At 40.8% G+C, this 16,353-nt stretch overlaps 2 protein-coding genes across 2 annotated transcripts; both read left to right on the plus strand.

The window, feature by feature from the left end:
• The first annotated feature begins 3,296 nt into the window (after positions 1-3,296).
• Positions 3,297-5,677, plus strand: LOC141792229 (tripartite motif-containing protein 16-like). Its single transcript, XM_074673085.1, has one exon. The coding sequence runs from the start codon at positions 3,438-3,440 to the stop codon at positions 5,112-5,114; it is 1,677 nt and encodes a 558-aa protein (XP_074529186.1). The 5' UTR covers positions 3,297-3,437; the 3' UTR covers positions 5,115-5,677.
• Positions 5,678-11,213: 5,536 nt separating this feature from the next.
• Positions 11,214-13,667, plus strand: LOC141792228 (tripartite motif-containing protein 16-like). The gene has a single exon (XM_074673084.1). The coding sequence runs from the start codon at positions 11,572-11,574 to the stop codon at positions 13,246-13,248; it is 1,677 nt and encodes a 558-aa protein (XP_074529185.1). The 5' UTR covers positions 11,214-11,571; the 3' UTR covers positions 13,249-13,667.
• Positions 13,668-16,353: the final 2,686 nt, after the last annotated feature.

Raw genomic sequence — 16,353 nt, forward strand, 5'->3', positions numbered from 1 at the left:
ATGAATTGATATTGAATAACAATGGAACTGACGCACATTCAACCTTTTTACACATACAATATTGAATCTGAAATGAACATGAAATTCTGTTCAAAAAATTCATGCAATATGATTTTAACCCAGAAATCAGTGGTATGAAATGTCAGAAAAACCTTGTAAAGTGGGAAACTGGGAAGAAAAAAAAAAAAAAAAGATATTAATATAATTATTTTTAGTGATATGTAATCCTGTGTTTTGGTACTGACAAATTTTAGGAGAGGAAAGATATTTAGTAAAAGTTAGAAAACATAATGTGAAAGTTGACTGTTCTTTTACTATATACTATATTTGTCCTCTCGATGTGGTGCAACATGAACATGATAAAAGTTTGAATAAGATATACATTTCACACAAATTCCATCTCTGTATTTGAGCCAGTTTGGCAGAACGGGCCATATACTTTTGTGAAACTCAGGCACATCCCTGAGGACTTCTTCTGTGTTTCAACAAAATAAACCATTTGTCAAGAAAATAATATCCACATCAATGTTTTATCAACACTTTGTATCTTGAGTTTGAGGCTGACACAAAGTGGATCTGGTTTCTGCATGAATTAAACTGAATCAGGTCAGAGTTTATGTCTGTGAACCTTAGCTTCTGTATACCCAAACATTATCAGGCTCATTTTCAGAAACAAACCTGCTCCGTGCAGCTTTATCTCAGGGATTAAAATCACAAAGTTTTATCTGGTACTAGAGCTCCTCTTCGTTTCCAGGTGTTGATCTTTGTTCATCCATGTCTCTGCTAACAGCAGTGAGCAGCCGCTACTTAAATGAATCTTTAAGATCCTGAAACCTGGACATCTCCTCACATCCAAGAGTCAAAGAAGATAAAGAAAACAATGCTGATGTAACATAATATCAATAAATATTTGATCTATTTTTTCCTCTCTTTTTCTTTTTATTAAATAAATTTCACTAAGCTTGTTTATCCTTTTTTAAGTTAAAATAAACTAAACTTAAATGAAATAAGATAAGGGGATGATAAAAAAGAAAAGACTAAATGATCTAACAAGTCCTGTGTCTTATGTCAGAATGATCTGACTTCAGATATAGCAGGAGAATAATGGCACAACACAAACAAACACAAAAAATTGAGTTAGCGTAAACTCATGCAGGACATGGAAATCATACGCCCAGCTGTGATCAGCTGACAGGCTGATATTCAATCTTTAACCCCTCTCAACCAATCACAGCGTGTGTCTAACGACAAGGCGGTGTATTTACATCATGTAATCACTCTGTCTTATCCCTTCTACCTTTTTGCTACCCAGCTGCTGCTGTCTTAATAATCCTCCTCCACCCCAGCCTCCTCCTGTTAAGACTCTGTATGTATCCTATTGATCTGAATGCATCCTTCTAATCTGTATGTACGTATGGGGATTTTGCTTTGCACTCCCTGGAAAGCTCAAGCAGGCTGCTCGGCTAACCCAGGGAGTCTTCTGAAAAGCAGAGCTGTAACGCCGATACTAACCGAATCCAAGCAATACAAATGGTAAAAAACAGCACCAAACGAGAACCATTAAACCCCCTCTTCATCAAACTGAAGGCACTGACATTCATGGTCTTAGCCAACTTCAAAACACTTCTAATAACACAAAAAGCAAATCAGAATCACTTACCACAGGGCATTTAAAAGGTGTTTTTAAAAACTGAAATTAAACCCAATCTCAGAGGATTATGCTTTTTCAAAATACAGCTAGTACATACTAACACAGGGGTGGGCAAACTCTTTGATTTGTGGGCCACAATGGGTTCTAACAATTGACAAAGGGGCCGGACAAGGAGCAGATGGCTTTGGTAACTATCAGGGTATCATTCGTTCATTCCATATCGGAAAACGGATGACGACTTGTTATTCAATTTTTTATTTTCAAATCAAAAATCAGACAACAAATAACGGTCTATTTTTTATATTTTGTTTTGTAATTAAAATTAGAAAATGAGAGAATGGAATTATAATGGGATTTTTAATCTGTGTATGGTTCGTTCTTTCGTTATTCTGTTTCAAAACAAAACAAAAAAAAATGGACTTGTTTTTTTAGTTTTTCTGTTTTAAAACCAAAACGGAATAACGGAATTACAGAAAAACAGAAAAACACGTTTTTTCTGTCCTGGTTTTGGAAATGAAAAAACAAAAAATAACAAAAGATTGTGTCAAAATTGTTTGTGTGATATTTTGATATTAAATGTGAACATTTCTATATAAAAATAAGACAAAGAACTCACATTGAAGGTTTATACAGACATGTTCTAAGCTTTTTGTTTTTTATAAGTAACAGATCGCTGACGATCCACTCCATTTTATCTGCGTGCATATGCGCACTTCCATGTGTTTCAATGAGTTTTGTTTTGTCCACTTTCCTTTTCTTCGGTCCGTTCACCTACAGAAGGGCTGATGGGTCAGAGGGTAAAGTGCAAACATGGAGTAATAGGCCTACGCTTCACCTCAACAAAGCCAAAGTATCTACATTGCGCCATCTAGTTGGAAAACATCAGAACTGCAGGGAAAATAAAACATTAACAAGGTTTATTCATTTAATTTTCTCAAGTTCGGCGGGCCGGATTAAAACGATAAACGTGCCACATGTGGCCCCCGGGACTTGGTTTGTCCATGCCTGTACTAACACCAAAACACACAGTGTATCAGTTAAAGGAGTTAATTTATGGAACAACTGCAGTGGAAAAAAAAATCATAAACCTTATAAGTGGATACAGGAGAGAGATGAAAACAAACTTAAACCAATAAACAATTTGTTTTTGATGATTTTTATTTATTTATTTATTTTTATTGTGATGCAATTTCTTTTCTTCTGTTTTGTTTTCCTACACATGCTCTGACAGATTAAACTATAAATGCACAACAATAAAGAGGTAGGACCAGCAAAGTTTTATTAACCATACTGAACCCTTTCAAACAAGGTATGATTATTTATGTGATGATAGAGTTGTCTCTTTAATTGTTGTGTTTTTCTGCTTCAACACAAAGTGCATATTAATTATCTTTTGTTTGTTTGTTTTGTTTCTTTTAACCTGTTTGAACAAACAAATGATTGAACACAGAAGTCAATCAATGAACCATGTTGTTGTGGTTCTTTTAGTGCTCTCTGTGTGTCTGACTCTCTTCTTCCTGATTTAAAACTCAACGTTTGAACCACACACACTTCATTTCCTGGTTGGCTCCTCCTCTCACAGCACACTCAGCTCAGACATGTGGTCTCTTCCCCTTTTGCAGATCTAGCACTTTGTGGATGGGTGTAAACAGCGTGTGGTGAAATGTCAAAGCTGGCAGGCACATACACTGTAGATCAGTGAGTAAACACAGCGGCTGTGAGCACAGAGTTTATCAGGAACAGAAAGAGAAACTTCCTCAACATTCACCGTCTGCTCAGAGGACAAATGGCGAAGCAAGGGATTCAGCTGGACCGAGAAAAACTGAGCTGCTCCATCTGTCTGGATCTTCTGAAGGATCCAGTGACTATTCCCTGTGGGCACAGCTACTGCATGAGCTGTATCAACGACTGCTGGGATGAGGAGAGACACAAGGAAACACACAGCTGCCCTCAGTGCAGGCAGACTTTCACACAGAGGCCTGTCCTGGTGAAAAGCACCGTGTTAGCAGAGCTGGTGGAGGAACTGAGGAAGGAAGAACCTCAAGCTGCTTCACCTGATCCTCCTGATGCTGGACCTGAAGACGTGGCCTGTGATTTCTGCTGTGGAAAGAAGCTGAAAGCCATCAAGACCTGTCTTGCTTGTATGGCCTCTTTCTGTGATCAACACCTCCAGTCTCACTACACTGTAGCTGTGTTAAAGAAACACAAGCTGGTTGAAGCCACGTTCAAGCTTCAGGAGAACATCTGCTCTCGCCATGACGAGGTGATGAAGATTTACTGCCGCACTGATCAGCAGTGCATCTGTTACCTCTGCTCCATGGACGACCACAGAGGCCACGACACGGTCTCTGCAGCAGCAGAGAGAGCTGAGAGGCAGACAGAGCTCGGGCTGAGTCGGCAGAAAATCCAGCAGAGAGTCCAGGACAGAGAGAGGGACATCAAGCTGCTCCAGCAGAGGGTGGAGGCCTTCAACCTGTCTGCTGATGAAGCTGTGAGAGACAGCGAGGAGAGCCTCACTCAGCTGATCCGTCTCATTGAGAAAACACGCTCTGAGGTGACACAGCAGATCAGAGCCCAGCAGAAAAGTCAAGTGAGTGAAGCTACAGAGCTGGAGGAGAAGCTACAGCAGGAGATCTCTGATCTGAGGAGGAGAGACACTGAGCTGGAGAAGCTGTCCCACTCAGAGGATCACCTCCATTTCCTCAACAACTACCCCTCACTGTCACGTCTGAGTCCATCTGAAGACTGTCCCAGCATCGACATCTGTCCTCTGAGCTCCTTTAAGGCTGTGACAGCAGCTGTGTCAGAGGTGAAGGACAAACTGCAGGCTGCTCTGAGGGAGGACTGGCTGAAGATCTCCTCAGCTGTGACTGAGGTGGAGGTTTTACCTTCTCCAGCAGAGCCCACAACCAGAGCTCAGTTTCTGAGGTACTCTCGACAAAACACTTTGGATCCAAATACAGCTCACAAGCAGTTGTTATTGACAGACGGAGATAGAAAGGTGATGTTAATGGAACAAAAGCAGGTTTATGCAGATCACCCAGACAGGTTTGTTGAATGGGGGCAGGTCCTGAGTAAAGAGGGTCTGACTGGACGATGTTACTGGGAGGTGAAGTGGAGTGGACGCATTTCGATAGCAGTTGCATACAAAGATATCAGCAGAACAGAGAACAGTGGTAAAAGTGGATTTGGATACAACAACAAATCTTGGTCATTAAGATGTGACAGTAGGGAAAGCGGATACATATTCAGACATAATAACACTGTGACTGCTATCTCAGGCCCTCAGTCCTCTGTAATAGGAGTCTACCTGGATCATGAGGCAGGGACTCTGTCCTACTACAGAGTCTCTGACACCATGACTCTCCTCCACAGAGTCCAGACCAGGTTCACTCAACCTCTCTATCCTGGAGTTTGGCCTCACACTTATGACAGCCCTACTGAGTTTACTGAGCTAAAGTAGACAGGAGGCCACAGAGCGACTCCTCTGTGACGCTCTACAACATGTTGAGCTGTTTCTGCTCTGCAAAAATCAAACACAGTGGTTTCATTGACTTTAGACTTTTCATTTTGTTCTGTTTGTATCTCAGAAATATTATCAGTGAGAACTTATTCATCTTGTAGGGTCAGATTTGATTCAGAGTCATGTTCATAGATCTTTTTATGTTTGCTTTGGTTAAAAATATCATAACTGCTGCATGTTTGACTGAAAGTGTTTGTGTCCAGGTTTGTTATGATCAAAGATTTGATGTAAAGTTAAAAAGTTGTGACTTAAATGAAAACTTGAGATTGTTTCATGATGCTGTCTTCACTTTACATCATAAAAAACTCACCTTTTATATCTGACAAATTCAGTGGCGAACTGTGGCCCCAGCCACTGGGCCTTCAGTAGGACCATGGGACCACACGTGGCAATAAACAATCAAACAAAGAAATAAAAACAATAGCCAAAATCAGGTGACATGGAAGTTTAGTATATTGATAGTTTTGTGGGATTACAAATTTATCATGTGCCTGAACACTGCAACACCTAACACAACTTCAAACAATTTAAAAAAAATTAAGATGTAAAATTGGAAAAAAAAAAAAAAAAAAAAAAAAAAACGGAGTTTCGAGTAATCCAGCAACCACACAGTCTGCTCCATTACTTTCCGCCATTTCTCTTCATGTTCTGCCAACTATATCTACCTTTCTCCTCACTCACTCACAGCTACAGTTGGGCGCTTATCCATTAAAGTGATACTCCGGAATGGAACAAGTTGGGTCCTATCACAAGGTTTAGGGCAGAAATTACCCCTACAGCAGTGTTTTTGTGCAGCAGAAGCCCAGGGCACACGCACCAAACACCCCCTCCCTGCTCGTCAGGTTCTTTCCTCTGCACTCAGACGGGGCCATATTTTACTTGACCAAAAACACAAATGAACGGACTCCCACCGAAAAAAATCTCTTATCTGTCGGCATTCACGCTTTATTTAGAGAATTTTCAGCACGTTACTTACACACAAAACACCGCTACATAAGGCTCTAGTTCTCATCCTGTCTCTTCTTCCTGGCAGACTACCTGCGTTTGTTTACATCTTGCGCGTTGCGCGCGGACTGATACACTAAGCGGCGAGAGTCTCGTAGCCAGCTGTGGCTCTGCAGCGGAGGTAGCGCCGTTTTACGACACGATGAGAACTAGTGCCTTATTTAGCGGTGTTTTTGTGTGAAAGTAACGCGCCGAAAATTCTCTAAATAAAGCGTGAATGCAGACCGATATCAGATTTTTTCGGTGGGAGTCCGTTTATTTGTGTTTTTGGTCAAGTAAAATATGGCCCGTCTGAGTGCAGAGGAGCAGGGAGGCGGTGTTTGGTAGGTATTCGCGAATACCCGGAAGATGACAGGAAATGATCCCGCCCACAACTTAACAAAATACGATTGGCTAAGACAGCTGTCATTGTCAAATTGTGTCCACATTCGTTTGAGTTACACAGGCATTCGTTGCAGTGACTGAAGGCCCTGCCTGCCAGAATGTGTCGCTGATTTACCCAGATACCATCAAAAGGAAAATTGTGATTGGTCCATTTTCATTTAGTTCCGTTAACCCATTGTTTGCTAGGACAAGTTTATAAGAATAATATAAAACTCAGTGCTATGATTTCATTGAGTAAGTTAAAGAAAATAAAACAAAATAAAGAAATAAAATAATTATTTAGGAGTACAAAAATTCTTTCAATATTTTTTATTAGGCCTTCACTGAATACCTTGAAAGCCCTGAGGGTTTCCCTCTGGACAAATTCAAGTTAACGTGGACTTTTTAACTTGTATAAAAATGTTAAAGCTTTGTTAAAAAAATAATTAGAAAAAAAAACACTTGAAAAGGTCTGTTTAAAACCTGAATGAAATAATAATGAAGAAATAAAGAAATTCAAGTCACTTGTCATCTTTGAAAAAAAAAAAAAACCTAGTTTGCTCTTTTAATAATCCTTTAACTCAGTAACAATACCATCATGACAGTTTTTCTAGAGTTCAATGGTTGACTACCTCTTCTTAAAAATGAAAATCATGTGTGAACAATGTTTCTGCAGAATGATCACTTTGGGTTTTATGCATAGACTGTATAAAACATGGACGTAGTCCCCCCGATGTTACCCGTCTGTTTCTGAAACAGTAAAAAAAGCACATTGGCTATAGGCGGAAATGTCGCCGGGCCGAAAGAAGATGGAAGAAGGACAAACTGCATGTGTCATATCAAATGATGAAAGACTGCTGGTGTCAGTATCAAAACACAGTTAAAGAGGAAAAAAGGGAACGTTTTGCATATATTGTGTCATCTAACATACTTAACCCTCGTGTTTTATATGACTCCATCAACTTTGGTCTTAATCCTCCACCAACTACTTGCCTTGAAGCTTCTCCTGAAGTGTGTGAGGAGTTCTTAATGTTTTTTATTGGACAGGTTGCCACCATAAGAGCTTCCATTACATCTCCAGACTCTGACCCCTCTGTCTCTGCACCTTGCTCTGCTGCTTTTAATAAGTTTGAGCCTGTGAGTCTGTCATTCTTAGAGGATGTGGTGCGTGGTCTTCAGCCCTCAGGCTCCCCCCATGATCCTGTACCTCCACGATTCTTTGAAGAGGTGTTTCCAAGCATTGCCCTGTATATCCTTTCTATTATTAATCTTAGTTTGGCATCTGGTGTGGCCCCCGCTAAACTTGAGCATGCTGTTGTGCGGCCTCTGCTCAAGAAACCTGGTCTCGACCAGTCTGTGTTGGCTGATTATAGGCCCATTTCTAAGCTGCCATTCCTTTCAAAGATTTTAGAGAAGGTTGTGTTCTGTCAGCTAAAAACTTTTACAGACAGAAATGACACACTGGAAATGTTTCAATCAGGTTTTAAAGCCCTTCATAGCACAGAGTCAGCTTTAGTAAGAGTCTCTAACGATATATACTCCATCTGTGATTCTGGTGATTATGCTGTGCTGGTTTTACTTGATTTAACTGCTGCTTTTGACACAGTGGACGACAGTATTTTAATATCTCGTTTAAAAAATTGATTGGTTTAAATCCTGTCTGACTGACAGGTCCTTCAGTGTTAATATTTTAGGCTCAGAGTCATCTTCTGCTCCTCTGCCATGTGGGGTCCCACAGGGCTCAGTCTTGGGGCCGTTACTTTTTTCCTTGCATACACTGCTTCTGGGGTCTATACTGAGAAAGCATGGAAAAGCTTTCCATTGGTACGCTGATGACTGTCAGATTTATGTGCCCTTAAAAGCAAAAGATGGCTTTTCAGTCAAACCCCTCCTTGCTTGTTTGGAAGACATTAAATCTTGGTTGGCCCTGAACTTTTTAAACTGTAACGAAAAGAAAACAGAGGTTATGGTGTTTGGACCAAGTGGCCCCAGTGAGTCCACCTCAGTTGATCTTAGACCCCTGACAGTATAATTTGAATCAACTGTTACCAATCTGGGTTTTAAGTTGGACAGTGATTTTAAACTAGACAGCCAAATTAAAACAGTTGTTAAGTCTTGTTTTTGTCACTAAAGGCGGTTGGCAAAGGCCAAATATTTCATGTCCTGGCAGCACTTTGAAACAGTTATTCATGCTTTTATCTCATCACGTTTGGATTACTGTAACGCACTTTATGTTGGAGTGAGTCAGTCCCTGCTCTTCCGTCTGCAGCTGGTCCAGAACGACGCTGCACAACTTTTAACCGGTACAAGAAATAGGGAGCACATCAGCCCAGTACTGGCTTCACTCCACTGGCTGCCTGTGACTTTAAGAGTTGATTTTAAAATTCTTATGTTTGTTTTTAAATGTTTAAATGGTCTTGCCCCGACTTACCTCGCTGAGCTTCTTCAGCCCTACTCGCCCCCTCAGTCCCTCAGGTCGGCCGACCAGCTGCTCCTGCAGGTACCGAGGGCCAATCCAATCCAATCCAACTTTATTTGTTAAGCACTTTAAAAAAAAACAACCATAGTTAAAACAAACATCCAGGAAGAAGCTCATAGGGGACAGAGCCTTCTCTAATGTTGCTCTCCAATTGTAGAACGGTCTTCCCCTTCACATGAGAGAGGTCCATTCACTGTCCACTTTTAAAACGTGTCTTAAAACCCATTTTTATTCTTTGGCTTTTAACTCCAGCAAGACTTAGTTTCTTTGCCTGGTCTTATTCTCTTTTATTTTCTTTGATTCCCTTTTACTTGCTTTTTATTTGCTTTCAATGTTTTTACAATGTTTTTCTTTTATGTGTCTGTTTTTACTTATCTGTTTTTATCATTTTATTTTGATCTACCTGTACAGCACTTTGTTTACAGCTGTGGTTGCTTTTAAAGTGCTCTATAAATAAAGCTGGTATGGTATGGTATGGTATAGCGGCCATATTGGTAGTGGCAAAGGCTTCACAAACAGCTATAGGGCGTCTGTTGGTCACATGACCCTGAGCTGTGCCTCTGGTTGGGCGAGCTCGCAATCTTAATATCCTCTGAATCGCCGAGTTAGAAAAATGTTCACCCCCTGTAAAGTGTGTGCAGATAGTGAAATTAGCGACTCAGATAGGAGACATTTTTTGAACCAGGCTGTAAATAAGTTTATTTGTGCTTTGAAAACGGCTTTTCTTTGGCTTGGTGTGTTTGTGACTTCAAGTACTTCTGGAGCCAGCTTTAAGCAGACCCTCAAGAAACAGCAGATTTTAGCACTTCACCGTTGTCTCATGTTCTTAGACCAGAGGTTGCTGCTTGGTTTTATTACACAACTTTGTAACACTCGTGTTGTTTTAAAAACTAAATTAAACTAAACTACCATACAATAAAATAAAATAATAAGGAGATGATAAAAGAGCGAGGACAAAATTATCTAACATTCCTATGGGAGCATGATCTGACTTCAGATATGGCAGCAGAATAATTACACAACACAAACAAACACAAAAATGGATTAAGCATAAGTTCACGCAGGACAAGGTAGTCATAGGCCCAGCTGTGATCAGCTGACAGGCTGGTGATCAATCTCTGTAGATTTATTTGGCACTGGAGCTCCTCTTCGTTTCCAGGTGTTGATCTTTGTTCATCCATGTCTCTGCTAACAGCAGTGAGCAGCCGCCACTTAAATGAATCTTTAAGATCCTGAAACCTGGACATCTCCTCACATCCAAGAGTCAAAGAAGATAAAGAAAACAATGCTGATGTAACATGATATTAATAAATATTTGATCCATTTTTTCTCTCTTTTTCTTTTCATTAAATCACTATCATTAAGCTTGTTTATGCTTGTTTTGAAAAAATACAATAAAATAAAATAAAATAAAAATAAAATTAAGGGGATGATAAAAGAGCAAAGACAAAATTATTTAATAACGAGTCCTGTGCCTTATGTAAACATGATCTGACTTCAGATATGGCAGCAGAATAATGACACAACACAAACACAGAAACAATATTTAAACTCTAGAAGAAAGCAACATCAATAGTAAATTACAGCACCAAACGAGAACCATCAAACCCCCTCTTCATCAAACTGAACACCGACATTCATGGTCAGTCTACCTCAAAACACTTCTAATAACACAAAAAGCAAATCAGAATCAGTAACCACAGGGCATTTAAAAACTGTTCCAAAAACAGAAATTGAACCCAATCTCAGAGGATTATGCTTTTTCAAAAAACAGCCAGTACATACTAACACCAAAACACACTGTATCAGTTAAAGGAGTTAATTTATGGAACAACTGCAGTGAAAAAATGTATATAAACCTAATCATAAGTGGATACAGGAGAGAGATGAAAACAAACTTAAACCAATAAACAATGTGTTTTTGATCATTTTTAGTTATTTATTTTTATTGTGATTTATTTCTTCTGTTTTGTTTTCCTACACATGCTCTGACAGATTAAACTATAAATGCACAAAAATAAAGAGGTAGGACCTGCAAAGTTTTATTAACCATACTGAACCCTTTCAAACAAGGTATGATTATTTATGTGATGATAGAGTTGTCTCCTTAATTGTTGTGTTTTTCTGCTTCAACACAAAGTGCATATTAATTATCTTTTGTTTGTTTGTTTTGTTTCTTTTAACCTGTTTGAATGAACAAATGATTGAACACAGAAGTCAATCAATGAACCATGTTGTTGTGGTTCTTTTAGTGCTCTCTGTGTGTCTGACTCTCTTCTTCCTGATTTAAAACTCAACGTTTGAACCACACAGACTTCATTTCCTGGTTGGCTCCTCCTCTCACAGCACACTCAGCTCAGACATGTGGTCTCCTCCCCTTTTGCAGATCTAGCACTTTGTGGATGGGTGTAAACAGCGTGTGGTGAAATGTCAAAGCTGGCAGGCACATCCTCTGTAGATCAGTGAGTAAACACAGAGGCTGTGAGCACAGAGTTTATCAGGAACAGAAAGAGAAACTTCCTCAACATTCACCGTCTGCTCAGAGGACAAATGGCGCAGCAAGGGATTCAGCTGGACCGAGAAAAACTGAGCTGCTCCATCTGTCTGGATCTTCTGAAGGATCCAGTGACTATTCCCTGTGGGCACAGCTACTGCATGAGCTGTATCAACGACTGCTGGGATGAGGAGAGACACAAGGAAACACACAGCTGCCCTCAGTGCAGGCAGACTTTCACACAGAGGCCTGTCCTGGTGAAAAGCACCGTGTTAGCAGAGCTGGTGGAGGAACTGAGGAAGGAAGAACCTCAAGCTGCTTCACCTGATCCTCCTGATGCTGGACCTGAAGACGTGGCCTGTGATTTCTGCTGTGGAAAGAAGCTGAAAGCCATAAAGACCTGTCTGGTGTGTATGGCCTCTTTCTGTGATCAACACCTCCAGCCTCACTTCACTGTAGCTGGCTTACAGAAACACAAGCTGGTTGAAGCCACGTTCAAGCTTCAGGAGAACATCTGCTCTCGCCATGACGAGGTGATGAAGATTTACTGCCGCACTGATCAGCAGTGCATCTGTTACCTCTGCTCCATGGACGACCACAGAGGCCACGACACGGTCTCTGCTGCAGCAGAGAGAGCTGAGAGGCAGACAGAGCTCGGGCTGAGTCGGCAGAAAATCCAGCAGAGAGTCCAGGACAGAGAGAGGGACATCAAGCTGCTCCAGCAGAGGGTGGAGGCCTTCAACCTGTCTGCTGATGAAGCTGTGAGAGACAGCGAGGAGAGCCTCACTCAGCTGATCCGTCTCATTGAGAAAACACGCTCTGAGGTGACGCAGCAGATCAGAGCCCAGCAGAAAAGTCAAGTGAGTGAAGCTACAGAGCTGAAGGAGAAGCTGCAGCAGGAGATCTCTGATCTGAGGAGGAGAGACACTGAGTTGCAGAAGCTGTCCCACTCAGAGGATCACCTCCATTTCCTCAACAACTACCCCTCACTGTCACGTCTGAGTCCATCTGAAGACTGTCCCAGCATCGACATCTGTCCTCTGAGCTCCTTTAAGGCTGTGACAGCAGCTGTGTCAGAGGTGAAGGACAAACTGCAGGCTGCTCTGAGGGAGGACTGGCTGAAGATCTCCTCAGCTGTGACTGAGGTGGAGGTTTTACCTTCTCCAGCAGAGCCCACAACCAGAGCTCAGTTTCTGAGGTACTCTCGACAAATCACATTGGATCCAAACACAGCTAACAGTCATTTGTTATTGACAGACAGAGATAGAAAGGTGATGTTACTGAAACAAAAGCAGGTTTATGCAGATCACCCAGACAGGTTTGTTACATTGTGGCAGGTCCTGAGTGAAGAGGGTCTGACTGGACGATGTTACTGGGAGGTGAAGTGGAGTGGGTGGGTTAAAGTAGCAGTTTCATACAAAGATATCAGCAGGACAGGGACCACAACTGACTATGGATTCGGTCACAACAACAAATCTTGGTCAGTAAGTTGTGACAGTAGGGAAAGTGGATACACATTCAGACATAATAACACTGAGACTGCTATCTCAGGCCCTCAGTCCTCTGTAATAGGAGTCTACCTGGATCATGAGGCGGGGACTCTGTCCTTCTACAGAGTCTCTGACACCATGACTCTCCTCCACAGAGTCCAGACCAGGTTCACTCAGCCTCTCTATCCTGGACTTTGGCCTCAGACTTATCCTAGCTCTGCTGAGTTTGTTCAGCTAAAGTAGACAGGAGGTCACAGAGCAACTCCTCTGTGACGCTCTACAACATGTTGAGCTGTTTCTGCTCTTCAAAAATCAGACACAGTGGGTTTCACTGACTTCAGACTTTTCCTTTTATTCTGTCTGTATCACAGAAATATTATCAGTGAGAACTTATTCATCTTGTAGGGTCAGATTTGATTCAGAGTCATGTTCATGGATCTTTTTTGTTTGCTTTGGTTAAAAATATAATAAGTGCTGCATCTTTGATTGAAAGTGTTTATGTCCAGGTTTTTCTTATGATCAGAGATTTGATGTTAAGTTAAAAAGTTGTGACTTAAATGAAAACTTGGGATTGTTTCATGATGCTGTCTTCACTGTAGATCTTTAAAAAATCACCTTTTATATCAGACAAATTCAAGTTAAAGTGGACTTTTTAACTTCTAAGGAAGAGTTAAAGCTTTGTTAAAAAAAATAATTAGAAAAAAAACCCACTTGAAAAAGTCTGTTTAAAACCTGAATGAAATAATAAATGAAGAAATAAAGAAATTCAATTGACTTGTCATCTTTAAAAACAAAACACTAGTTTGCTCACTTACTAATCCTTTATCTCAGACACAATACCATCATGACAGTTTTTCTAGAGTTTTGATTTACTAGCTCTTATTAAAAATGAAAATCATGTTTGAACAATGTTTCTGCAGAATGATCACTTTGAGTTTTATTCATAGACTGTATAAAACATGGACGTAGTCTCCCCGATGTCACCCGTCTGTTTCTGATACAGTAAATGAAGCACATCGGCTACAGTGGCCATACTGGTAGTGACAAGGGCTTCGCCTACAGCTATAGGGTGCCTGTCGGTCACGTGACCCTGAGCTGTGCCTCTGATTGGGCAAGCTTGCGATCCTAATATCCCCTATAGAAAAATGTTCACCCCCCGTACAGTGTGTGTTGATAGTAAAATTAGCAACTCAGACAGGAGATGTTTTTTGAACCAGGCTATAAACAGGTTAATTACTGCTTTGAAAACAGCTTTTTTTGGTTTATTGTGTTTGTGACTTCCTGTACTCCCGGAGCCAGCCTCAAGCACTCACTCGAGAAACAGCAGATTTTAGCACTTCAGTATTGTCCCATATTCTTAGACCAGAGGTTGCTGCTTGGTTTTATTACACAACTTTGAAACACTCCACAACAATCAGGCAGGAATACAAAGCTTTACAGGCTCAGCCAAACACTCCAACTTTGAGGTTTAGATTACTGAAACATCAGCTACAGACCACAGACCATGTGCTGATTCAACGCTGAAGATGGAAGGAGAAAAAAAATGACCCCACAGAAGTAAAGAAGCAAAGAGAAAACGACGTAACACACCCTGTGCCTCATGTCAGCATGATGTAACTACAGATATCGCAGCAGAAGAACAGAGGTCAACCACTGAACCATGTTATTGTGGTTCTTTTAGTCCACCTCCACCCTTATCCCTACATCTCTGAGTCTGTTTCTGAAATCCTCCTCTCAGTCTCAATCCAACACTCCAGAACTTTCCTCAAAGAAGACAGAGCTCAGGAGACAAGACATGCTTTTCTTTTCACAGCAGATGTTTGGACTTTGTATGTCAGGTGAGCACAGGTGTAACAGGTAACATTAACAGTCAGTGGATACCCAAAGGGTAGGAGGTGAGGACAACTTGCTGGTACTGAGGGAAGAGCTAAGAAGTGACGACATCGAACGAATAAAGTATGTCCCATTCTATTCTATTCTATTCTATTCTATTCTATTCTATTCTATTCTATTCTACTCTATTCTATTCTATTCTAAATAAGCATTTCAGATGTAAGAGTAAAGTGTTGTGCTCAAAACTGTGTTTGGTAGCCATATTGTGCCTTCCATTGTTGAGTTATACGAACAAAACAGTCACTACCTGAAGACTTGGGAAGGTTTCAGTAGTGACATGATGATTTCAGTTGAGCCAATATACAATGTTCACTTTTGACTGAAGTAAGCCTTACAAAATATTATATAGAGAAATGCCATACATAGATAATTATTAACAACATTTATTTTATTTTATAATTAATGAGATTTTGCAGGAAGTTAAACATCAAAATGCCAAAAAGTCAAGAGACTCAGAGACTTGTATACAGACCATGCCCCCACATAACAATGATAAAGGCCATGGTCTCTATGAATACACATTTGAATTATGGTGCCTATTACAGAGGTATAGGCCATGGTACGCATTAGAAAAATATACAGACCATGGCCCATATAGAACAGGTATACAGCTCATGGTCCCCAACAAGAGAGGTAAACAGACCTGTGGTCCCCATAGACAGGTATGTCGATCATAGTGCCCATTAAAGAAGTATGTAGGCTGTGGTACCTGTTAGACTACTATCCAGACCATATGAGGAATATATGAGTAGCTCAACTTGTCCCAGCTAAGGGGTAAATTGCTCCATCGAAAAGGGTAAATTGAACCACATGGGGGTAAGTTGACCGTTTGACTTTTTTGGTGGCGTTCCTTGAAGTTGATGGACTAATCGCAACCTAAAAGAATAGGGACATTATTAAGAATCTGTTTAGCTACAAGACCAACTGTTAACCTGGGTTGAATTGTGATCTCTACACTACCTGCTGAACGGTTAGCTTTCCAGCTCTCAGGGACAGGGATAATGTTTTTCTCTGCCATTTTGTCGGCTAGATCACAGGAATTCTTTGCTGTGAGGCCATGGAACTGGTCAGCCAGTTTTTTCACATGGTTTGCAAGGTCTTCCTCCATCTCCTCTGTAAAGACCCTCTTTGCGTTTGCTGTCCCTGTGTAGCCTGCCACTGTCACTTCCCCTCCCTCTTTCTTTTTTAGGAATCTGTGTAAGTTTGACCTGCCAATATTTCTCTCTGTGGCCACTTTTCTTATGGATTTTCCACCCTGGACTTCAGTTGCTGCTCTCTGCATCTCCTCACAGGGTGTTGAGCCCCAGTTTGTCTTCCTGCTGTATTTCCTCTGCATTCTTGCTTGTCTACAATGTTACACATATTTAAAAAAAAAAAAAACAAAAACAAAAAACAAATCATTATGTATTACTAAACTTACGTTTTACCTCTGACACTTTAGTGCCTCATTGTGGG

Source organism: Halichoeres trimaculatus, unplaced genomic scaffold (genome assembly GCF_033239565.1).
Source record: "Halichoeres trimaculatus isolate MK-OKI-2021-1 unplaced genomic scaffold, fHalTri1.1 fHalTri1_scaffold_6, whole genome shotgun sequence".
Taxonomy (NCBI): domain Eukaryota; kingdom Metazoa; phylum Chordata; class Actinopteri; order Labriformes; family Labridae; genus Halichoeres; species Halichoeres trimaculatus.

Coding starts and splice junctions, on each gene's coding strand:
- LOC141792228 (XM_074673084.1), top strand. CDS start 11,572: ATGGCGCAGCAAGGGATTCAGCTGGACCGAGAAAAACTGAGCTGCTCC.
- LOC141792229 (XM_074673085.1), top strand. CDS start 3,438: ATGGCGAAGCAAGGGATTCAGCTGGACCGAGAAAAACTGAGCTGCTCC.